The sequence below is a fragment of the Vipera ursinii genome, assembly GCF_947247035.1.
Source record: "Vipera ursinii genome assembly, chromosome: 9".
NCBI lineage: Eukaryota > Metazoa > Chordata > Lepidosauria > Squamata > Viperidae > Vipera > Vipera ursinii.
In genome coordinates this window covers 8,925,513-8,950,256 of record NC_139523.1, presented here as the reverse complement: position 1 = coordinate 8,950,256, position 24,744 = coordinate 8,925,513, and the positions used below count along the sequence as shown (strand labels likewise).

General features: G+C 42.9%; 1 protein-coding gene across 2 annotated transcripts in view; it reads left to right on the top strand.

Annotated features, from left to right (window-relative positions):
* COL8A2 (collagen type VIII alpha 2 chain) overlaps nucleotides 1-24,744 on the top strand; it is a 48,002-nt gene that overhangs the window by 10,116 nt on the left and 13,142 nt on the right. For both annotated transcript variants that reach the window (XM_083369753.1, XM_083369752.1), the window contains one exon: nucleotides 15,869-16,049. In XM_083369753.1, the coding sequence (XP_083225879.1) occupies nucleotides 15,890-16,049 (160 nt within the window). In that variant the 5' untranslated portion in view covers nucleotides 15,869-15,889. The remainder of the gene's footprint in view (nucleotides 1-15,868; nucleotides 16,050-24,744) is intronic.

The following is a 24,744-nucleotide window of genomic DNA, read 5'->3' as shown; positions in this document are numbered from 1 at the left end:
ATCCTGTTTTGGCTTTTCTTGCATTTATACAGCTCTTTGGCTGGGATTAAAAAGTTTACAACTAGTTTTTGTGTACTGGCAAGAAAATTGAGTATTCAGAGATTAGACATTTCATTCATAGCTTTCCAACTGCTGTTCCTCACTCTAGTCCAATGAATGGTTCTTGCTGGCTCGACATGCGAAGCACGTGAAGGAAACTCGTTTCAGGATGAGATGAAAAATCATGAATCTGCCACAGTTCATATGGCGAAACAAGAAAGGTGAAGTGTGTGGTTAATGCTGCCCTCGTTTGTTTATAAAAAAACCCATGAAAGGCATAAATTGACCCCTTGTCTTGGGATGGAGTGCAAGGATGTTTAGAGGGAATATGTAAGTGGGTGTGTACGTCACACTTTGGCAAAGTACAATGAGAGTGTTCAGGCTGAGTTCAGGAGTTTCGGAAAGAAAAGTGGAAGACACACTGAACTTGAAGAAACAGGCATTTCAAAGACAGGCAGGTGAGTTTAAAAAAAAAACGAGTCTCAGGATTGTTTAGGAAGTTGCATTTCTTTGTGTCTTGATAAAGAGGAAGGCAAAAATAAAACCACACTTTCTTTTCCAAAGTTCTTCGGGAGTGGGGGGGAGGGGGGAATCCGAAGTGATCATGGAATTTTCTTCAATTTCTTTCTTCATTGAGAACCATCAAGAGAATTCTAATTCGACGGAGCTTGAGTTGTATAAATATCCTGTACGCCTGAGGGAAAGAGACTTGGTGTTATGAAAACAGTAGGAGAATTCAGCTTGCAGAAGAAATGCTATATTTGAAGAAATGCAAAACCTCGGACTCATAAATCTTTATTGCCTGGCTATTGAGAGTTGGGCTTTTGCTAGGGAAATGTCATCTGAGCTCAGTTGACCCTTGATCAAAGGAGAAGTTGGGCATCTACAGGTTAGGACCATATATACAGTATATTGCCAAGAGGCTGGTGAAGATCTCAAGACAAAAAGATTGTGCAGCACTGGTGTAAGTCAAGTTGTGTGCAGGACAATAGAGAAAGTAAAATACTTCATCCAGCTGTCCTTTTCTGAACTCCTGCAAGATTAATAGGAATGGATAGAGCTTTAATCACATGCCTGCCCAGTCTTTCTGGTCATCTAAATCTTTTGTATAATAGCCCTTTTTAATTCAGGGAATTTTATGGGAGCTTCAGATCTGGTCATTGTCTCCTTCTTCCTCTTCCCTCCAATATTAAAGAGGATAACATCATTAAATTGTTAGCCCTGTTTGGAATAACTGCAGGAATTCATTCTCTGAAGAACAATTTTTGTCAGCACCAATTTAATGGGTTTGGCAAAGGAAAGGTAAAATGCAAAAGGCTGTTGGCTTCTTTGCTTGAAAGCATAATTTCTCCTTTCTTGGTGACAAGCATATGGATATTAAATAGAGACTCTTAGCTCTTTTTTTTTACTTTTAGCCATTAGGAGAGATATGGACATAGCTGTCTTAAGGTATAACTTGGAGTATTGGAGGTGTCCCTGGAAAACATTCTCCAATTAGTCTTCCTGGGACAAAATGCTCTGAGATAGTGTTTCTCAACCTTGGCATCTTTCAGATATGTGGACTTCAAGTCCAGAATTCTCCAGCCAACTCCCAGTTCCGGCTATTGATGTCCACTTATACTAAAGTTGCCAAGGTTGAGAAACAGAAGGGTACTTTTGTATGATTCTTTAGGCCAGTTCAGACTTGGGACAAATCCTACCAAAAGCAATGGGTTTTTTTGTTTGTTTTTATTTCGAAGAGGTGCAGCTGCTTAATGATGCTGGAGATGATCTCAGTTCTGGCAGTTCAAGTCCTAGCTCTGTGTGACAGTTGAGCTCCTATCACTCACCTCAGCTTCTGTCCACCTAACCCAGGGGTCTTCAAACTTGGCAACTTTAATTCCTGGCTGGCCGAGGAATTCTGGGAGTTGAAGTTCACAAGTCTTAAAGTTGCCAAGTTTGAAGAGCCCTGATCTAACCATTCGAAAGCATGTTTGATGCAAGTAGATAGATAGGTACCACTTCGGTGGAGAGACCAGCTGGTGCTTTGTGTAGGCGGTCAGATTTCTGATGGCTCTGATCCTTCCCGGTTGCAGTTCCCATTTGCCAGGCAGCTCCAGAAAGAGAGGGGGCCTTGGGTGATGCTGCAGGAAGAGCCACTGGTCTTTCTCTCTGGTGTGAAGCCCTGATATAGAACAAGCTTGTGTGCTTCCAAGGTGTTGGAAGCACGCAAGCTTGTCCTATATCAGGGCTGGTACCTTGGCAAGCCAAGCTACTACTGTACAATAGCATTGTGGTCTTCTAGCTACTGCAATCTGAGGACAGACAGGGGAGTTGGGAACAATGGTGATGTGAAAATGACCTAAGACACACAAATTGTTCACCAAAGCACCAGAGGGAAGGACGAGAAACAGTGGTTGGAAACTGATCAAAGAGAGAAGTAACCTGGAATTATGGAGAAACTTCCTGACAGCGAGGACAATTAACCAGTGGAATGGCTTGCCTTCAGAAATCATGGGCGCTCCATCACTGGAGATTTTTAAAAAGAGGCTTGAGCAGAGGGCTGGACTAGAAGACCTCCAAGGTCTCTTGCAGCTCTATTCTATTCTATTCTATTCTAAATACGGAAACGTTACTGTACGCATGAATCAAAATTTAGACATGGATGAATGCAACAGCTGTGCATTGAGCTGCCTTGGTTAAACCAATTTGTGCCTTTGTGTTATTTATCCTTTCCATTGGGGTGAGAACTGCTTGTTTGTTTGTTTGTTTGTTTGTTTGTTTTGAAGGCCTGATTTTGGGCAGCTCTGAGAGTAAGTCAGAACAAGAGAATCTGTTTTATAAGGTAGTAAATTCAGATTGGCTACAATCCTTTTAGCCTCTTAAATCTTCCTTGTTTCACCCAACGGTTGTCAAGAAGTTTGACCCTTGGTCAAGTTTCTTCACTCCTTTAATTTTCCACATCTCCCCTTGTGTTTCCAGCTTTGTGTTTCAGCAGAATATTTTTATTGTTATTGTATGGCTGGGGAGGCCGTGGATTTCTCTATTAAATTTTGTTTTATGCTTGCTTTTTGAAGGGGAGACAAGGAGAGCCATGATTTAATTACATTTAATGACTGAAGATAAACCACTTTAGAGCCAGCACAGAGCCAACAGCATATCCCCCAAAGTCATGTAAATTTCTGTTGCAACTAGTAAAATAGGCTTGTTTTATGTTTGTCTTGTTATATGACCCGGGGGGGGGGAGGTGGGGTTGTTTCATCTTGCTCATCTTTTTTTAAAAAAAGGTAATTACAAGATTTTTGACTGGAGGATACTAAGGAAATCATAGGCAACCAAAGCTAATTTCTGTTAGGGAGGGAATCCTCGGAATCAGCACCTGAATGAGTCAACTTATGGAATCACTGCTACAAGAGATCATAACGACTTTTTAAAAAGGGGATTAAACCGCTTTTGTTGCAGAAAGTTCTGTCCTTGGTGGTCACTTGGAGTGGCTAAAAGAGCCTTGGTGGAGTAGTGGGCTAATGCCTGCTTAAGTAACACCAGCTGCCTGCAATCAGTGCAGGTTCGAGTCCCACCAGGCTCAAGGTTGACTCAGCCTTCCATCCTTCCGAGGTAGGTAAAATGAGGACCCAGATTGTTGGGGGCAATTAAGCTGACTTTGTAATAATGCCGCTTGGGGTGTGTGTGAAAGCCCTAATAAGCAGGCATATACATAGAATGAAGGCTACTGCTAAGCTTGTAAGCCGCCCTGAGTCTTTGGAGAAGGGCGGGATATAAATGGAATTAAAATAAATAAAATAAATAAAATTAAAATATCAAGAAAATGAATCAATTCGGAAGCAAGGTGAAGCATTTTATGAGATGGCTGCCAATGACTATAAAGTTATGGATAAACACATGAATTATGTCTACTTTTGTTTGCAACATTGGTCAGTTGCTTCATGGCATAAGTGGCAGTAGCTGTGATACAGAGAATGGTGTATAATTTCTCAAATACATTTTAAAAAAAGCTTAAGAACACAGTATTACTAACAGAAAGGTGAAATTGGAGAAGGTGAACCAGACTTAAATAAATGAGCATACAGATAGTCCTCGACTTACAACAATTCATTTAGTGAGTGTTTGAAGTTACAACAGCACTGAAAAAAGAGACACAGGACTGTTTTTCACACAACCATTGCCGCATCCCCGTGGTCACATGATCAAAATTCGGATACTTGACGACTGACTCATACTTACGACCGTTGCTGTGTCCCAGGGTCATCTGATCCCCTTTTGTGACCTTCTGACAAGCAAAGTCAATGGAGAAGCCAGCTTCACTTAACAACCGGGTTACAATTTAACAACAGCAGTGACTCACTTAACAACCGTGGCAAGAAAGGTCGTTAAAATGGGGTGAAATTCACTGAACAAAAGTCACTCCGTACGTAGCCACAGAAATTTTGGCTTCGGTTGAGGAAAGTTATGAAACAGGCAGGGAGGCTTTTCAGAGCAGGGGTCCGCAACCTTGACCACTTTAAGACTTGTGGGCTTCAGCTATGCTGGCTGAGGATTTCTGGGAGCTGAAGTCCACAAGTCTTAAAGTTGTCAAGGTTGTGGACCCCTCGTAAAGACATTTGCTGAAGGAAGAAAGGGATGAAAGGATGATTTATGGATTTATGGATCAAGAAAGATGTGGATTAAATGAGGGGCTGGAGGGACGTATAATATCTAAGAGGATAAAAAGACTGTAATTATCTATTGAAAAGAAGGTTGGAATTCATCCATGTAATTCTTTTTTTTTATTGAAAAGTTTTAAAATACATTTTATCTTTAACAATCCCCCCTCCCCCTCCCCTCCCTACCCCTCCCCCCTCTCCCCCCCCCCCCCGGACTTCCCAGAGCTAAGTACAAGGTATAAAAACAGAAAACAATCATAAACATCCATATGCTAACAACAATAAACTCTTAAATCTATCGCCCTCTAACTCATATAAGATAACTACAAACAATATTAATATTACATATAAAAAGAAAGAAAAAGAGAAAAAAAAAGAAAGGAAGATTCATTCAAATGCTAAGTGAAACTTTTTAGTCCCATATTTCTTCTGGATATATTCAGTCCATTTTTTCCACTCCATAATATAGCGTTCTTGCGAGTGATCTTTCAAATAAGCCGAGATCTTTGCCATTTCTGCCAGGTCAGAAACCTTTAAAGTCCATTCCTCTATAGTCGGCAATTCCTCCTTCTTCCAATACTGACCTATTAGAAGTCTTGCTGCTGTAATTAAATTCAACATCAACTTAGTGTCCACAACAGTAGCTTCTGTAGTTATACCCAACAAAAAGAATTGCGGACAAAACTTTATCTTTTCCTTAAAGATCTTCTGCATGTTCCACCAAATTTTTATCCAAAAAGCCTTAACCTTTTTACAAGTCCACCATATATGAAAATATGTTGCATCTTCATCACCGCACCTCCAACATTTGGGCTGATAATTCGGGTACATACTTGCCAGCTTTTTAGGATCTAAATGCCATCTATAAAACATTTTATAAAAGCTCTCTCTTAAACTTTGAGCTTGTGTAAATTTTACATTCCTCACCCAAATCTTTTCCCACGTGTCCATTGTAATAACTTCTTGAATATTTTGGGCCCATTTTATCATACAATCTTTAACAAGCTCTGTTTCTGAGTCAATTTCTATCAATGCAAGATATATCCGTTTGATATGTGCCGGACCCTGATTTCTAATTTGCTTTATCAGATTTTCATCAGTCATTGTAAAGCCAGTTTTCTGATCTTCTTTCCACCTGGCCCGTAGCTGGATATATTGAAACCAAGTTTGAATAATCTTCTCATCTCGCAAGAGGCTGTACGGTTTCAGACACCAAACATTTCTTTCCAAACTTAAAATCTCTTTATACGTAGTCACATCATGTTTGAAACCAACATTTATATTTTCTATTGCGTGTTTTGGGATTGCCCACAATGGTATCTTACAGTCTAACTTATGTCTATACTTCTTCCAGACTCTCAACAATGCCTGTCTTAAAATATGCACTTTAAACACATTATCTACCTTCTTATCATACAACAAGTATGCATGCCAACCAAACAACAAGTCGTGGCCCTCAAGATTTAATAATCTCTCTTGTGTCAAATTAATCCAATCACTTATTCCTGCTAACGCAGCAGCTTCATAATATAATTTAAGATTGGGCATTTTAAGACCACCTCTTTCACGAGTATCCTGCATAATCTTAAGTTTAACTCGCGGCCTTTTCCCTGCCCAGACAAATTTATTGATACCTCCATCCATGTAATTCTTAACTTTAGGTGTTTTTTTTCTTTCTTTTTCTTTCTTTTTCATTTTCCATCCTTCCTTCCATCCATCCGTTCATCCATCAAACCATCACCATACCCTACGTTTTCTAGGTATATTGTACTGCTGTCTTTCACATTGCTTTCTTCCCTTTTGATTCCATCGTTCACATTTCCTTCCTTCCTTCCTTTCCTTCCTTCCTTCCTTCCTTTCTTCCTTCCTTCCTTCCACCCTCCCTCCCTCCCTCCCTCTTTCTCCTTCCTTCCACTTCTTCCTCCACTCACTCACCTTCCTTCCTTCCTTCCTTCCTTCCTTCCTTCCTTCCTTCCTTCCTTCCTTCCTTCCTTCCTTCCTTTCCCTTTTTTCTTTCAATTTGCCTTTTATTCTATAAAAATGGTGGCTTTGACAATGTGATTCTAGCATTGTTGTGTTGAATCCTCTCCAGACACTCCTGCACTGAAGACTGTAGGAAGTGACTGAACCAAAGAAAGCTACAAAAGAAATGAGGTCATGGGATCTGGGTCTGCTATGATGCTTAATGAACTCCGAGTTCTTATTCTTTTACCCCTTCTACTTTATCCTTGGTTATCTATCCCCATGACCAAGCTAGAGTTTGTTTTGCTGTTGGCAGCTGCAGTTGCCCTCCTTTGCTTTCCGAAATTGGAGAAGGTCGACACCATACAACCTCCCCATGCACGCGCGCGCACACACACACACACACACACACACACGAAGAGAGAGAACAGATGGTTAAAGCCCTTGTTCAAAGTCCAAGCTACTCAGGAAGTTAGCCGATGAAAGTCAAGGGTTATTTTATTTGGAGTCAATTGAAGAGGATTTATTGGGGACCGGGATAAGTCAGAAGACTGCCAGAGTTCAAGACGGATCTCGTCTCTCCATCTCATCCTTTCATAAACTTCCACAGAGCTAAGGCTTGGCGTCCCAGAGACCGAGTCGGTTGCCAGATTCCCATCTGACGATTTGCCAGGTTGCCTTGGCACTGATGTATTTGGCTGAGTCCCCCATTTCCATAGATGGGGAAGGAAGTGGCCTATGAGGAAAAAGCCAGTAGCCCCGAGAGAGAGATCCAAAAAACCCTGTGGCTGCCATGCAGATTTCCATGACAATTTCAGCATGTTTGGGATTGGCAGGCAAACTATAAAGCATCCTGGCTGGGGAATTCTGGGAGTTGAAGTCCACAAATCTTAAAATGGCGACGCCTTGAGTCCCACTGCCCTATAAGATAACACTTCTATTGTTATACCCTAAGAGAGAATATTTCTGTTGCTATAGCCTATAAATAATAACACTTCTGTTGTTCTAGTCCTGTCTTAGGGCAGAAAGCCAGCTGGGTGATTTGGGGCCAGTCATACTCTTTTAGCCCCCAACCTTTCACACAGGGCTGTGGTTGTGAGGTAATAAGAGAATGAAGCCGTGTTATGAATGTTCACCACCTTAAGTTACTTATAAAGTAATAACGGTAGGGTAAACCTCTAATAAATATGATAACCAACAATAGTAAATAGCAATTCTGTAATCCTTAGGGACCGCTACGGTGGGAAGGTAACAGCGTTCCGTGCGCCTTTGGCGTCTAGTCATACCAGCCACATGACCACAGAGACATCCTCGGACAAGCACTGGCTCTTCGGCTTTGAAACGGAGATGAGCACCGGCCCCTAGAGTCGGAAACGACTAGCATGCATGTGCGGGGGAAACTTTACTTTTTTAATCCTTGCTGTGCCTGTTTCCTGATCTGACCTACCTCAGAGCAATGCTCTTCCAAGTTGTAATCCTGTCATAACAATTCAGGGGAATAAGAAATCTCTCTAGGATCAGGCAAAAAACAACAACAAAACTCATCTAATCCAGCATCCTAATTCCATGGTGCTTGATTGTGAGAGGGGTTTCCCAGAATAACAGAATACCAGAGTTGGAAGGGACCTCGGAGGTCTTCTAGTCCAACCCCCTGCCGAAGCAGGAGACCCTATACCAGACAAGTGGCTGTCCAGTCTCTTCTTAAAAGCTCCAATGATGGAGCATCTACAACTTCTGGATGCAAGCCGTTACATGCTGATGGCTTTTGCCTCCTAACTGGCTCTGGCACATTCCTGAGATGGAAAAATCATTTTTGCCAATGCTGGAAAAATAATTTCATTGACATGGAGGGCCAAGTACTTTTTTTTTTTTTGCAATTTACCAATTGCAAAATTGTCTTCCTTTTCAATTGTCCATGTCCTCCTACGCCTGTCCAGCTATCTGATAACCCTGAAATAATAGAAAATACTTGTAACTCGGGTTTTAGATTGTGACAGTGGTTTGCTCTCCAAGCTTGCTTCAATGTAGTTTCTGAACGTTTCGTTATAAGACTTTTCTTGTCCTATTCCTCTTTAGCTTATATATGTCTTGTGTGCCAGTGTAGTTAGCTGGTCATGTGATTGGTTGTTCGTTTGGAGCTATAATTAAATTCTGAGCAACTGATTGGTTCTCTTCTTGATGGGTTGTTCGAGTGGTTGGATCACACGCTGGATCTAAATCAAGATAAAAACAAAACAAAACAAGCATATTGCATTCGATCCAGCATATGAACTCATAAGAAGCCAGATCATTCAAGCATCCAATTAACAAGAGAACCAACCGGCTGCTCAGAATTTAAATACAGCTCCAAACAAACAACAAATCACACAACCAACTGACCACACAGGCACACAAGGCATATATAAGCTAAACAGGAATAGGACAATAAAATCCTGCTGATGATGTTACCTAGTCTGGTAACGAAACGTTCAGAAACTAAAATGAAACAAGCTTGGAGAGCAAACCAGTGCCAAAATGAAATGAAAAGGCACGTAGCTGCCAAAGTTTCATTCTTGATAGCTGGACTTTTGTTTTAACAGAATAATAGAAAACCAGGGTTGCAGGAGACCCTATACCAGGGGTAGGCAACCTTGGCTCTTTTATGACTCGTGGACTTCAACTCCCAGAATTCCTAAGCCAGCCATGCTGAGCCATGCTGGCTCAGGAATTCTGGGAGTTGAAATCCACGAGTCATAAAAGAGCCAAGGTTGCCTACCTTTGCTCTATACCAGACATGTCAAACACAAGGCCCGGGGCCCAGATCCGGCCCGTGAAGTGTTTTCATATGGCCCGCAAAGCCATCCTGGAAACAGTGAGGGAACGGCCCCCACTGCGTTGGCCCTGGCCCAGAGACCCTCCTCCTGCCAGAGACCCTCAGATCTGTCCCACTCCTGCCCAGGCCCCCATAGGCACCCTTGATGCGAACGATGTAGAGCTGGCCACGCCCACCCAGTAGGCCATACGCATTCTGGCCACGCCCACCCAGTAGGCCACGCCCACCCTGGCCATACCCACCCGGCCCCCTGAGGGCAACCGCAATGCTGATGCGGCCCTCAATGAAATTGAGTTTGACACCCCTGCTCTATACCATTCTGGACAAATGACTGTTCAGTCTCTTCTTGAAAACCTCCAGTGATGGAGCATCCGCAACTTCTGAAGGCAAGCTCTTTTACTGATTAATTGTTCCCAGGGGTAGAAAATTCATCTTAATTATAGGTTGCTTCTCTCCTTCAGTAGTTTCCATTCATCATCATCACCATCATCATCATCATCATCATCATTATATTATTATTATTATTATTATTATTATTATTATTATTATTATTATTTTGTCCTGCCTTCTGGAAAATGGGTTGATCTCCTTCTTCTTTCTGGCAGCCCCTCAAATATTGGAACACTGCTATCACGTCACCCCCTAGTCCAGGGGTCGGCAACCTCGGCTCTTTTATGACTCGTGGACTTCAACTCCCAGAATTCCTGAGCCAGCTATGCTGGCTCAGGAATTCTGGGAGTTGAAGTCCACGAGTCATAAAAGAGCCGAGGTTGCCGACCCCTGCCCTAGTCCTTCTTTTCACTACACTGGACAAACCCAGTTCAATACAAATCCTAGCAATGGTGCTGCAGAGCAAATGAATACGCAGTTCTTTAAATTCTTGCAAACTCTTCTGTGCAAGAAGGAAGAGGAAGCACATCTCTGCTGCAGTTGGCCAGGCTGGAAAGCCAGGCTGGATTGTATTTGAAAAGCTGTCCAGTCCTTGCACCAGCTATATTTCATGGAGAAGCAAACCAGGTTTAGTGTGATATTCGCTTCTGTTCCCTCCTTGGGGGGGAGACCTCACTCAGTTTGATCTACGTATATGGGAGTTGGGAAAGGAATTCTTGTTTTTTTATAAAAGATTGTTTAATGGGGTTTTCTTTAAATGGGGCCAAGAGGTGGATATTAAGAGATCTCAGCTGCAGAAATAGACTTTTTCCTACATCTATTAAAGAAGTACAGAGGGCGGTCAGATAGATTTGGGGAAAAGCTTGAATCAGCAGTTTTAATTTCCTTCACCTGGCCTGACCTGAAGAGCTGGTGATGGTGGGCTGACAGCTCACTCAGTAGGGTGTTCTCTTTATATATATATATATATATATATATATATATATATATATATATATATATATATATATATATATATATATATATATATATATATATATATATATATATATATATATATATATATATACGCTGTTACCTTCCCACCGTAGTGGTCCCTATTTTTCTACTTGCATTTTTACGTGCTTTCGAACTGCTAGGTGGGCAGAAGCTGGGACGAGTAACAGGCGCTCACTCTGTTACGCGGCACTCGGGATTCGACCCGCCAAACTGCCGACCTTCTGATCGACAAGCTCAGCGTCCTAACCCACTGAGCCACCGCGTCCCTCATATATATATATATATATATATATATATATATATATATATATATATATATATATATATATATATATATTCTCTAGTATTTAATACCAATACTAGAGAATATATATATATATATATATATATATACACACACACACACATATATATCTATATCTATATCTACACACACACACACACACACACACACACACACACACACACACACATATATATATATATATGTAGATCTTTGGTCATTCGGGTTTTTTCCCATGTAGAATTGGAGGTATCAGGGCAACGTTTCGATGAAATCTCATCCGTCATCCTCAGGCTGGTGGCTTCAGCTATATATATATATATATCAGGAATTATGGAGTCCTTGGTGCTCTCTGAGCTTGGTTGTTTGCTTGCAGACATTTCGGTACCCGACAAGGTGACATCATCCGTGTTCAGCATCAGTGCTCAGCATACATAATGTTGCCGGGTTGGGTAATGAAACATCTGCAAACAACCAAGCTCAGAGAGCACCTGGGACTCCACATTTGCTTCAATATTGAGAGAAATGGAATATTTAAAAAAGAATAGGAGAAAAAGAAAGTGCTGTGGCCAAAGGATGTTCTATCTGCCCAGCAGACTCGAAGGCTTTTGCCTGCCAGAGAGATAAAAAAAGGTAAAGGTAAAGGTTTCCCCGCACATGTGTGCTAGTCGTTTCCGACTCTAGGGGCCAGTGCTCATCTCCGTTTCAAAGCCGAAGAGCCAGCGCTTGTCCGAGGACGTCTCCATGGTTATGTGGCCAGCATGACTAGACGCCAAAGGCGCACGGAACGCTGTTACCTTCCCACCGTAGTGGTCCCTATCTTTCTACTCATCCCAGCTTCTGCCAGAGAGATAATGTAGGTCAAAGATCCCCAACCTTTTGGGCACCAGAGACCGGTTCTGTGGAGGGAGGTTTTTCCACAGACTGGAGGATGCGTGGTTTTGTGTGCTGCCTGCATCTCATGGATGGGGCTTTACTTGTTTGTGTGTCCCGGTTGCCGCAGCCCGGTACTGGCCCACGAACTGGGGTTGGGGACCCTTGATGTAAGTGGTAACAGACTGATGGGGATGTGGAACAGAAGATAAGTCTTCCCTGAACATAGAGAGGCAAAGGAAGCACACACACACACACCCCACACACTGGTAGATTCTATCCAAGTGATTACTGTAGATAGGTGCAACCTCCCTCTTTCTAGCTAATTTTGCACAGAAGGGTTGAAGAATTGGTAAATTTTGTACGAGTAGATTATAATAACAGCTTATTAACAGAGAGGTTAGAAATTTTAATTTTGTTCTGTTTTATTATACACGTAATTGTTTTTCCTGCTAACTATTTTGTCACTAATATAACATATGGGAGAGAAGTCGACAAGTTGCTAACAGATGTAATAGTTTAAATATTTTGGAAGGGCCTGTTTCGCAAGGGGCGGGAACTAATTGTAGTTATTAATATTAATCAGTATTCAACTAGAGGGGATAATATGTGTACAATGTGCTGCTGTTGTTTTGATGCACCCCTTTTGTGTTTTTCTTTTTCTTTTATGCCTTCTCGGATTTTTATGGAGTTTTCTATTTTGTATTTTTGTTCTAAATAAAATGATAAAAATATTTTTTTTAAAAAAAGATGCATTGGAAATCTTATCAGCTCAGGACAAGAAACGGCACTATTACTTACATCCATTTAAGGACCTGCCAAACCCAGGCAGTGTTCAAATCCCTTTTTTGTAGAGTATTTGTCCGTTGCAGCCTCCCCACCCCCACCCCCCTGACTCAAGCTGATCCTTCTTCCTCTCTTATATTCTCTCCCCACTTCACTGCTATTTCAAGAAAAGCAGCTCAGGAAATTCCAGTCCCAATTCCTGGAAAACTTGCTCTCTTCTTTCCCTCCCAAGCAGGAAAGGGCCGAAGACTTTAATTTTCATTAATGGCGATTGCGGTTCAATTAGTCCAGAGCACTTTTGGCTGTTCTGTGTCATTAAACCTGTCAGAAAATAATCTCTCCTTTGCTTCACACAGGCCCTTGCTTGAAGCTCTGCTTTGGAAAATGTTGTTTGAGGGGGAAACCGGTGTTTATGGAAAGCCTTTTAATTTTACACAAGTGGGCCCTTTAGCTCGTCTTATGAAGCATCATAAACCATCAAGATTCCTCATAAGCACTTGACCAAACAAACTTCCACTGACATTTCAAGAAGCACCACATTGAAGAGTTACTGCCTCTGGCAGGACTCCAAGCCAGAGAATTGTGCCTCTGACATATTCATTTTTTAAGCCGCCAAACGCAGCGGGGGACTCTTTTCACACCCTTCCTTTGAGCCAAAGGTTTTCAAAGGCAGCAGAGTGAGCTCTGAGTTTTGGAAGGGGAGAGGTTTTCGAGAGCCAGATCTTAAGGAAACCTTCCAAAGCCGAGAAAAGAGTCAAGAGAGACGATGGCATCCTTTGTTCAGCACCGCTTCGCTTTCCTTGATTACTCTAATTCTCCGATCAAGGTGGACACCTGCACTGGAGCCGTGTTTTTGGAGACATGGCTTTTCAGAGTGTCCGTGCTAAAGCCTCATTTAAAACGAGTGGCCTGGTTCAAAGTTACCAATAAAGGAGAATATTTGTAGCTCGGGGTTGAAATGAAGGGCCCTTGGTGCTCTCTGAGCTTGGTTATTTTCTGACAGACATTTCATTACCTGATGATGTTACTTAGTTTGAGTAATGAATTGTCTGCAAGAAAACATCAGGCTGAGAGGGCATCAAGGACCCCTGATTCAAAGCTGCTTTTACAAGCTTCCCTTTGTGCCACATCTTCCAGAGTTTTGCTGTGCACTCAAGATGTATCCCAACTGCTCGCAGCCTTGCCCAAACAGGTGCTCCCCAGATGTTCTTGGCTCCTGTTCCTATAATCATCCAACTGGGTGTGCCAGGGATATGTTGATTGAGATATAATGGGAGTTATGGTCCATTGCAACTGGAGGGGAGGGAGGGAGAGAAGTGTGCTGAAATTATGAGCTTTTATTCATCCGTTGAGTGCCTTCTGCAAAGGAAGGCAAGAGGTGGGTGGGTCCTTGAATCTTCAGAAGATGCATAAAAAGAGAAGTTGGTGGGCAGGAGAGGGCAGATGCCCTCATTTTGAATCCACCCCCTTGTTTTCCCTGTTGAGGGGAATGATCTGACTATTGGTATGAAATGAGCAAAGGCAACACAGGAGTTCCCAGAATCCTCGGAGATTTCTTCTTATTGATCTTTTTCTTCTTCTTTGTTGTTTGGATCAGAGAAGCTCTCTTCCTTATTGAAATTTGAGGAAGGAGAAGATTTGGGAAGTTGGGTATTTGCATGCACTTTCAGCATTTGCACAAGTGCTTTTGAGCTCCATGAGGGCTCATGGTCTCTCATGCCTTAGTCACCTCTTGCTTGGACTACTGCAATGGGATGTGCATGGGGCTGCCACTGAAGAGGATTTGGAAGCTGCAGCTGGTTCAGAACACAGGAGGATTTTGCTACTGACCAAGACCTCCCAGCAGGTTTACAGGTGCAATTGGAGGTGCTGGTTGTGATCTTTAATACCTTACATGGAATGGGATTGGGTTATTTGTGGGATTGCCTACCCCCAATGGCTTCTGCCTATCCTACCAGATCTATCAGAGTAGACATGCTTGGAGATCTACCTTCTCTCTCATGGTGCCAGCCTTGTGGAATAACTTTGTGGAATAGCTTCCCTCAAGAGATACGGATGGTCTGATCCTGTTGGCCTTCAGGAAAACGGTGAAGATCTGGCTTTTTCCCCAGGCACCAAGGCCAGGAGGTTGATGGATCTGGCATCTGATAGTTGGTGGATGAGCATAAGTGTTATTGGGGCCTCAACCTTGTTTATAGGTTGAAATGGTTCTTTTTAGTGTATATGTTTCTATTTTGTTCTTCTGGTGGATGGGATGGATAGATGGATCCCATAAAAGTTTTTAGAAAATCATGATGTCATAGGGGTAGAAGGGACCTTTGATGTTCCTCATCCAATCCTCTGCTCAGGCTCTTCCACTAGTTCTTCCACTGCTTTCATGTATTCAAGAAATTTATTCTCATTTTGAACCTGGATCTCCTTCTGTAAAGCTTCAGCCCCTTGATAGCAAATTAAGTTACTGTAGCCCAGCCCTTATTTTGAAAGTGTGTCAACCTGCCCAGAAAGCAAGGAAAAAGTTGAGATAGTCAAGATAATACATGTTTTTTTTTTTTTGGTATTCATGGCTCTCCCTAAAGAAGAGGTCCCCAATCTTGGCTACTTTATGACTTGTGGACTTCAACTCCCAGAATTCCTCAGCCAGCCATGCTGGCTGAGGAATTCTGGGAATTGAAGTCCACAAGTCATAAAGTGGTCAAGGTTGGAGACCCCCCACCCTAAATGAATCCTTTATGGATTCATTTTATGAATCCATAAAGCTTCTCATGGCAGTTGTTTTGGTACAACATTCATGGCATGCTTGAAGCCAAACTATTGCCTGCCTGAAGGATTAATCTTTTACCTCAGAATTTGTGTGGCAATTTCGAAGTGACCCATGATTGGACAGGATAAGAGCTGGGTTGACAATGCTTAGATGTGCCAGACAGCTGAGGAGAGACCAAGACGGGGTACCAAAGCCAAGCGTTGCTCTAGAAACAGCTTCCCTTTCCCCAGACACCTCTCCCCACTTTTATTCTGGCTCATGAGCCTTCAATAATCCCTTGGAGGTTCCCTCAAGTAACTTTGCCCTCCTCTTTTTGGTTACAGGGAGACTCTCAGCAAGGCACCATGTTCCATGAGGTGGCTCTGTGGCTGCTGGTGGGGATCCGAATCTCTGCAATAGCTGGAGGGGGCCCCGGAGGAGGCTATGCGCAGATGAAGTACATGCAGCCGGTGGTGAAAGGCCCACTTGGCCCTCCGTTCCGAGAAGGTAAAGGCCAGTACGTAGGTAAGTGGCGCCCAATGTGTGCAGGGAGGCCAACGTTGAGAGAGGACAGGAGAGTTTGTTTTGGAAAGAAATTCAGCCTATCATGTTAACCCTGTTTATTTTAGCTGTGTGTTTTGAGATATCCTTTATGGCTTATGTGTTTCTCATCTGAGTGTGTGCTACAGTAAACTGCTCTGAAAAGCTTTCCAGATCTGATCAAATGCCTTAGATATATTAATTACATTTAAAGATGTCTGTCTGGTTTTTCTCCAGCAAGATAAAGGGGAGATAAAACAATATCTTGAGTGAGCCTCTGCTGTCTGATTCCCACAACATTTACAACAATCCCTTCCCTTTTACAGTGGGAACCAAGGTTAACCAAGGGACAGTTTGAGGTCCAACTGGGAATTAACAAAGGATAGGAAGAAATTACATTGGTCAGATTCACATAGCACATTTACTGGATTAACTCACTCCTTGGATTGCTCACTTAATAGAATAACAGGGACCTTGGAGGTCTTCTAGTCCAACCTGCTGCTCAGGCAGGAGACCTTATACCATTTCAGACTTCACTGAATGAGAATTGAAACACATGTCTATTCGTTGAATAACATATTGTGCCACAAAAAAGTTAGCCAAGTCTAGACCTAACTATGTTTTGTAAATAGCTTAAGTGCAGATGCTGGCTCTAAGTGACCTGGTTAAGAAACTGTCCCTATGCAGGTGGCTGTATCCACATGATAAACGTATCCAGGTCAGGTAACAATCTAAATATCCACAGAATCCACGTTTGGCCTTTGGTTAGGCGTTGTGTGCAAATTCACAAAATGGGCCATTTCCAGTAATTGGTTAAAATCTATCTCGTGAATCTAGTCGCAAGCATGCGTGTCTCTAGCAGTGATTATCCAGGAATGACAAGTGTCTGGTGTGAAGTTTCCGAGAGTGATTTAGTTGTTCTCTCTTGACAGTTGCCAGGAAAAAGAAGTCTGGGGCATAAATGGAAATTAAAGAGATGAAAGCCTCCTTAGTGGTTGTAAAAAGAAACCATCTAAATAAGTAGCGTGCAATCGGGGGAAAAATTGTTAACTGCGTAGAATGTGGCTGCATGTTTTAAAAGAACAGGGAGGGTTTAGAATGCATTGTGATGCTCAAAAAGATCCCCACCCCAGTTTGGGCAATTCCCAGACTTTAGTCACTTTTAAATAAGAAGAAAATAAGTCAACTTTAAAACGTAGCTTACCCTCTAATCTGCAAGTGGACAATTGCTTTACCTCACAAAGGAGCTACATTTGAGTAGACTCAACTCTGGAGCCCGGGAACAAGCCTCAACAGTTCTGCCTTTGAATAGGATTTTACAGGTTAAACATAGCAAGACTGTACGGCCTGTGTAATATGCTTCTCTCATAAAAACACTGTTTACAGACATGATTACCTGTCTTAGCCAGTAAATTCTATGGTGGCTATTCACTGCTTGTACAGAAAAATTTTGACTGGCCCACCTACCATGTTTTCTGGAATTTAGCCATTTTCCCCCTTTAGATGAACTTTTCACCTAAAACCATACGGTCAAGGTTGACCATCTGATCTAACTCCCAGTGGACCCAGGCCTTCAAGATGAAGGGCCAAAGTCTGTCTTCACCCGTGCTGATTTCTTGCATGGTTCCTGCCTTCAAAGATCTTGCAGAAAGGCGCTTTGTTAATTTATTGAGGAAGAAGGCATAGAGGAAAAGAACAGTTTCATGCAAGGATGATGATTTAAGTCAGGGGTCTTCAAACTTGGCAACTTTGAGACTTGTGGACTTCAACTCCCAGAATTCCTCAGCTAGCCAAGGCTGGCTGAGGAATTCTGTTACAAAGGTGAATCGCTAGATAAAGGTAAAGATTTCCCTGTCAGTCATGTCTGATTTTTGGCCATGGTGCTCCTCTCCGTTTCTTGGCCAATGGATCCAGCATTTACGTGGTCATGTGGCCAGCAAGGCTATATGCCAAAGATGCATGGAATGCTGTAACTTTCCCACCAAAGTGGTACCTATTCATCTACTCGCATTTGCGTGCTTTCAAACTGCTAGGTGGTCAGGAGCTGGGGCAAGGGACGGGAGCTCACCCTGTCGTGGATCTCAGCTCTCGAACCCAGATGCTCAGGTCTCCAAACTCGGCTTCTTTAACCAACCGCTGACCCATCGCATCCTCCTGGGTGAGGAGAAATACAAAGGGAATCATTAGAGCTGGATTAATCTCCCAGGAAACATTTTGGCCAGACACAGTTGCTGGATGTGACAAATGCTGGATGCGGCATTCCAATTGTCTCTTTAGATGGAAGCTGATTCCTGTTATTAATTCCTCTATCGTGCGACAAAGCTGTTGATGGGGAAAGAAAAAGTAGTTAGAAGTCGCTGAGCTTGAAAATAAATCCGCTGCTGGTATCAGGCTTAACTGGCATAACTTGGCAGCTGAGATATCTATACTCAGGGCTTTTTTTCTCATAGAATGCTCAGAACGGAGTTCCGGCACCTTTTTTGGATGGAACCTTGTAGGGTAGGCAAGGCGGGTTATATGATGTGTGTGAGTTCCGGCACCTTTTTCTTTTACAAAAAAAACACTGTCTATACTTAAGAAATAAGGTTCCTCTGTCCTGCCGGGAGAAAGACCAGGGAGCGACTTCAGAATGACGACTATTATTTCTCCGTCCCTGGATACAAACGAGAGCCGATCTCTGGTAGTATAATTAGACTTTGGAAGGGGCAACCCCCACCATCAACAATTCATAATTTGGAGAGAGAGGCATAGGAACCCAGAGACCAGAAGTTTACACTGATTTATTTGCTTTGTTTATTTGTATCCTGCTTTTATTATTTGTACAAATAACTCCAGGCAGCAAACATATCCAACACTATCTCTTCCCAGTGGTGGGATTCAAATATGTGAACAACCGGTTCTGTGGGCCTGGGCAACAAAAAATTAGCTACCAGTTCTGCCGAACTGGTACAAACCAGCTGAATCCCGCCACTGCCTCTTCCTCCTCCTCCTCCTCCTCCTCCTCCTTTTATCCTCACAACAACAACCCTGTGAGGTGGGTTGGGCTAAGAGAGAGAGGGACCGGCCCAAAATCACCCAGCCAGCTTTCATAGCTAAGGTGGGACTTGAACTCACCGTCTTCCCTTTTCTAGCTTGGTGCATGACCACCAGATTGTATATATGGTAGTACAGGAAGTTTGGCATTTCTTGGGTTCCGTTATAGCCAGAGAAAAGAAATCCATCCCAGTCAGTTTGGACAATTCCAAGACTAGAAACATACTATCAGTAAGAAGAAATGTTTTATGGCACATGAAATCATTAACCGTTTGTGCACCATTGCCAAAAAGATAGCTCAACAGGCAGGACATTCAACTCTGCAAACCCATCCCTTTAATTAGGATTAAACATAGACTAAGCCTATGATCCAATCAATATTATGTTTCATTTACAATTTTGATGTGCAAGACATGATTATCTACAATACGGGTGTAAATTCTGTGACGACATGGGAAATCTTTGAAGAGCCCACTTCCACTCACAGGTAGTCCTCAACTTACAACAGTAATTGAACCCACAATTTAGGTCATAAGTTGTGACAGTCATTAGGTGGGTCACCACATGTCCATGAACAATTTTACTATGATTTTTGTAGCGGTTGTTAAGTGAACCCATTGTTCACTTTCCCCCCCCCACAAGATGGTGGCGTGTTCACACGCAGCGGCCCTGAGCTCCCGGTACTAGTGTGTGGTGATTGAATTAATGTGTGTATGGATGAGTGTGCACAGTGTAGTGCAAGGGGCTAAATTAGCCTACACACATATAGAGCTGCTAAACATCGGGCTTGCAAGGCAATCTGAAATTATGCATAATTGACTTGTGAGGCCAGCGCGTTATGCAATTAGCTCACATGGTGTAATAAGATGGAGGGTTTGTGTCACTGTAAGTTGGGGGGTGGGGGCATGAAGGAAGGCTCAGCCAATCTCAATGTATACATGGTTGTACTTTGACAATAAAGGTGCATTCATTCATAAGCACTGGTGGGATTCAAATAGGTCACAGGTCTGCAACCCGCAGCTCCGGAGCCGCATGCGGCTCTTTCAGCTGTCTCCTGCGGCTCCCAGTCCTTTGTCATGTGCAGTCCAAAAAGAAAAAAGAAAAAAAAGTGGGACTAAAAAAGTTCAACCAATCAATTCAAATATGCAGGGTAGGTGCATATTTTGCCTTGGCTCCACTCTTCAGTCAAACCCTGTTCTGCGCATGCACGCATGTGCACACATTTTTTGTGGCTCCCAGTTTTTCCTTTTGTGAGGGAACCGGTTCCGAGTGGCTCTTTCACTGTTTCATGTTGCTGACCCCTGAAATAGGTGAACAACCATTCTCCGTAAGCCGCTTCCGTAAGCCCATTTTGTACCTGGGCAACAAATAATTAGCTACTGGTTCTGCCAAAGTGGTGCAAACTGGCTGAATCCCATCACTGACTATAAGGTATATGGGTGGGGTCTTTTGCCAGTTTCCAGCCCAAATGCTGTAAATTGTGGTCATGTGATCACAGGGCATTGAAACACCCATAAATGCAGGCCAGCTGCCAAGGCCCCAAAATGCAGACTGTGTGACTAATAATCCCCAATCTGGGTTGTAAACAATTTGGGAGGGAGATCTGTTGTAGCTTCAGGCAGTTGCTAAGTGACTATAGAGGACTACCTGTACTTGGAAATTAATCACCATTTCCTCTTCCAACTCCATTGGAGTTGACTGCCAGATGAAATGTTAATCCTGAACGACCCCATTAAGATCACTGTGAGAGGGATCTGTAACTGTGAGAGGGATCTTGGAGTCCTAGTGGACAATCACTTAAATAGGAGCCAGCAGTGTGCTGCAGCTGCCAAAACAGCCAACACAGTGCTAGCCTGCATTAACAGAGGGATAGAATCAAGATCATGTGAAATGTTAATACTGTACTACTTTACAATACCTTGGTAAGGCCACACCTGGAATACTGCATCCAGTTTTGGTCACCACAATGTAAAAAAGGTGTTGAGACTCTAGAAAGAGTGCAGAGAAGAGCAACAAAGATGATCAGGGGACTGGAGGCTAAAACATACAAGGAATGGTTGCTGGAATAGGGTATGTGTAGTCTAATGAAGAGAAGGACGAGGCGGGTCATGATAGCTGTTCCAATATCTCAGGGGCTGCCCCAAAGAAGAGGGAGTCCAGCTATTCTCCAGAGCACCTGAAGGCAGGACAAGAAGCAACAGATGCAAATTAGTCAAGGCGAGAAGCAACCTAGAACTAAGGAGAAATTTCCTGACAGTTAGAACAATTAACCAGTGGAACAACCTGCCTCCAGAAGTGGTGAATGCTCCAACACTGGAAGTTTTTAAGAAGAGACTGGACAGCCATTTGTCTGAAATGGTATAGGGTTTCCTGCCTAAGCAGGGGGTTGGACTAGAAGACCTCCAAAGTTCCTTCCAACTCTGTCATTCTATTATATTCTAAGATCACTGCCAGATCTTCTCATGATGGTATCTTCCCAAAAGTTTCCTTCATGCAACCCAATGAGGTGAACAACCATTATTTATACTGCTTTCCATTTTCAAGTTCTCCATCTGGTTGCCTGTGGTTGAGCTGTAGGACAAGAGGCTTTCCACGTGGCACCAGGCTGTGGAAATCTCTGTGCAAAAGCAGCTCATTTATTGTCGTTGAACGGCCAGTTCCTTACATGGCCTTTTGCTGAATCATCAAATATATTTATTCTCAAATATATTTATTTTGTTTTGCCAAAGTGCCAATCTGGTCCAAGTTTTCATTCCCTGCTGTAATGCGTTTGGATGACATTAAGTTTAGATTTTTCTTCTCTTTTTCCCCCCCCCCTTTTAAGGATTACACTAGTTCGCTTTGTGTTAAATTAGCTTAAGCTGTTTGGGAGACCTAGTTAGTCTGAAACAGAATTAAAACACAAGTAAATTTGTTGATCCTCAAAGCTGACTTAGCTGTCACCCATCAAACAGAAGATGTTCTGTTTGTTTTGTATTATATTACTCCAGACTTTAATAAGCTCTTCTAGAATTAACTTTGCCTCTTAAATTTCTTCTACAAGGTAGTCCTCGACTGTTGAAAGCAAGACATTCGTTAAGTGAATTTTGCCCCATTTTACGACCCTTCTCGCCACAGTTGTTAAGTGAATCGCTGCAGTTGTTAAATTAGTAACATGGTTGTTAAGTGAATCTGGCTTCCCCTTTGTCTTTGCTTGTCAGAAGGTCACAAAAGGGGATCACATGACCCCGGGACACTGCAACCGTCATAAATATGAGTCAGTTGCCAAGCCTCCAAATTTTGATCATGTGACCATGGGGCTATTACAACAGATGTTGCGTTATTCCTGACAGCCAAATTTTTGTTTCAAGAGATCGGTCACGTACATTACTTCCTCTGATCTGACACAGTCTGGTTCAGATTTTGATCTAACTTCCTAGTGGGGGAAATTGGACCAGGTTGCAATCTATCAACTCAAAAAGAGACCCACAGACAAGCAAAGCTCCTTTTAAACCATTGTTTCTCAGCCCTGACAACTTTTGGATGTGTGGACTTCAACTCCCAGAATTCCCAATCATAAATACATGACGGTTCCCAGCTGGGGAATTCTGGGAGTTGAAGTCTACACATCCAAAAATTGCCAAGTTGACAAGGACTTGTTTATACAATTTCCTCCCAAAATTTGACTCCGTACAAGGTTGTTCCTGTTACACAAAGAAGCCTCCTGAGATCTGACACCCAGCTTTGTGCCGATTCTGCATTTGCAGAGTTGAAGGTTAAATCTGGATGCTTGAAAGCATGGGGTTCTGGGGGCAATTTCTCCAAATGAGAAATGGGATCAAAAAAATGAGGAATCAAAGCCTTTTAATAAAATAAGTAGGTCGGATAGGATGCTAGCAGGCTTCTTCTGATTTATAGGACTTTGGAGACACTCCCTGCTTTAGCAACTCGATAACCTGAGAAATTCTATGCTTGGCAAGGAGTTCCTGAGAATTGGATCACTGTTTATAGAGCTGTCACGGGATAGAGAAGCAATCTTTTCCCTTATCGCGCCATCTAATAAGAGAAAACTCCATTGGACAGGATAAACTAAGGACCAAATGGCTTAGCTGGCATTTAAAACCTGCATCTGGAATCAAAGCATGTTTAAACACAAAATGGGTCGTGTGTATTTCCTATTACCACTACCTTTTTCCCCACATGGGAAAGTTCTTTTTTTTTCTTTTCTTTTCTTGAAAATAATTTTATTAAAAGTTTGGAAAGGAGAGATAAAAAAATAGTACCAAAAAAAAAGAAAAAGAAAAAAATGAACAGGTAGTTCTCAACTTACAACAGTAGATTTACTGACCGTTCAAAATCACAACAGCGCTGAAAAAAGTGACTTACGACCGTTTTTCACACTTAATGACCATTGCAGCATCCCCGCCATCATGTCATCAAAATTCAGACACTTGGCAACTGACAGGTACTTAAGACAGGATCATAAGATCCCCTTTTACGACTGTAGCATTACCCCCTCGGAGGCCCAAACCTTATGGGCAAGTATCCATCATATGGGAATTTTTCAATCCCGATGCCACAGATCTTCAAATCACCCAATTCCTGTATCAGCATATACATCAGATATCTGTCATAAAAATCCCTATATAATAGGATGATTTGCGCACCCGAATCCAGAAGGGCCTTAGCGTAAATACCCTCCATTTGCACTGGCACCATTGGAGAAGGGCCCACTAACTGCTGGGGAACCCCAATAGTGGGAGCCCCAGTGTCTGGTTTAACAACCCACACTTGGTTCCCCAAAGGCCGCTGCTGGAGCCCTGTTGCTCTAGTTTCTGGTAGTTCAAAGCAACGGAAATTTCTCACTAACGGGTGTACTCCTGTCACTCATTCCCAGGGAATCCCCCTTGTCTTGGCTGACTGATATCTCCGTGCACCCAGCTAGCTCCCTCACTGGGGCCCTTGGCAGTTTCCCGACTGAGCTGAGTTCCCCGATCTTCTATACGGTTTCGTACACACACACCTATAATGCCCCACACTCCCACAGTTATAACAAACCACTGGTCTCGCCGAACTATTAACTGGAGCGGACAAACCCATCCCCCCATTAGTTGGCCCAACTCGAACCCCACTCAGGGGTGGGCCACCTGCTACTGTCCAGGAGGCCTTTATCTTAGTTAAATCCAGTATCTGAGCTTGCATCCACCCTAACCTTTCCCACTCCTGGGCCTAAAGGCCATCCCACCAGCAACTCTGCTGTCACTTCCTTAGCCTCCTCTACTACCTCGGTCACCCGGACTTCCCTTATAAGCTCATGATACCCCAAACACTCCCTCTAGCTTCAACCGTTATTTGGTTCCAAACCAGGTCCGAAACCAAAGCACCCCGGGAGAGTTGTTCTATCCTGGCTTGTTCTGCTTCGGTTGGGTCTAATCCCCCCCTTTCCACCATCTGACATAATAATCTATTCAGCTGCCTTATATATTCAGACAGCTTCTCACCCTCTCCTGGTACGTGTGTTCCAACCGGAACAATAAACTAGGGACCATCTCAGCAGACCCAAATTCATCATTCAGCAAGGAGAGATAATCACGCGCAGCAAAATGTCCCCGACTCAGTGTTAGACTTCTAATAGCTTCTGCAACGGGGCCCTTTAAACTTTCTCTAA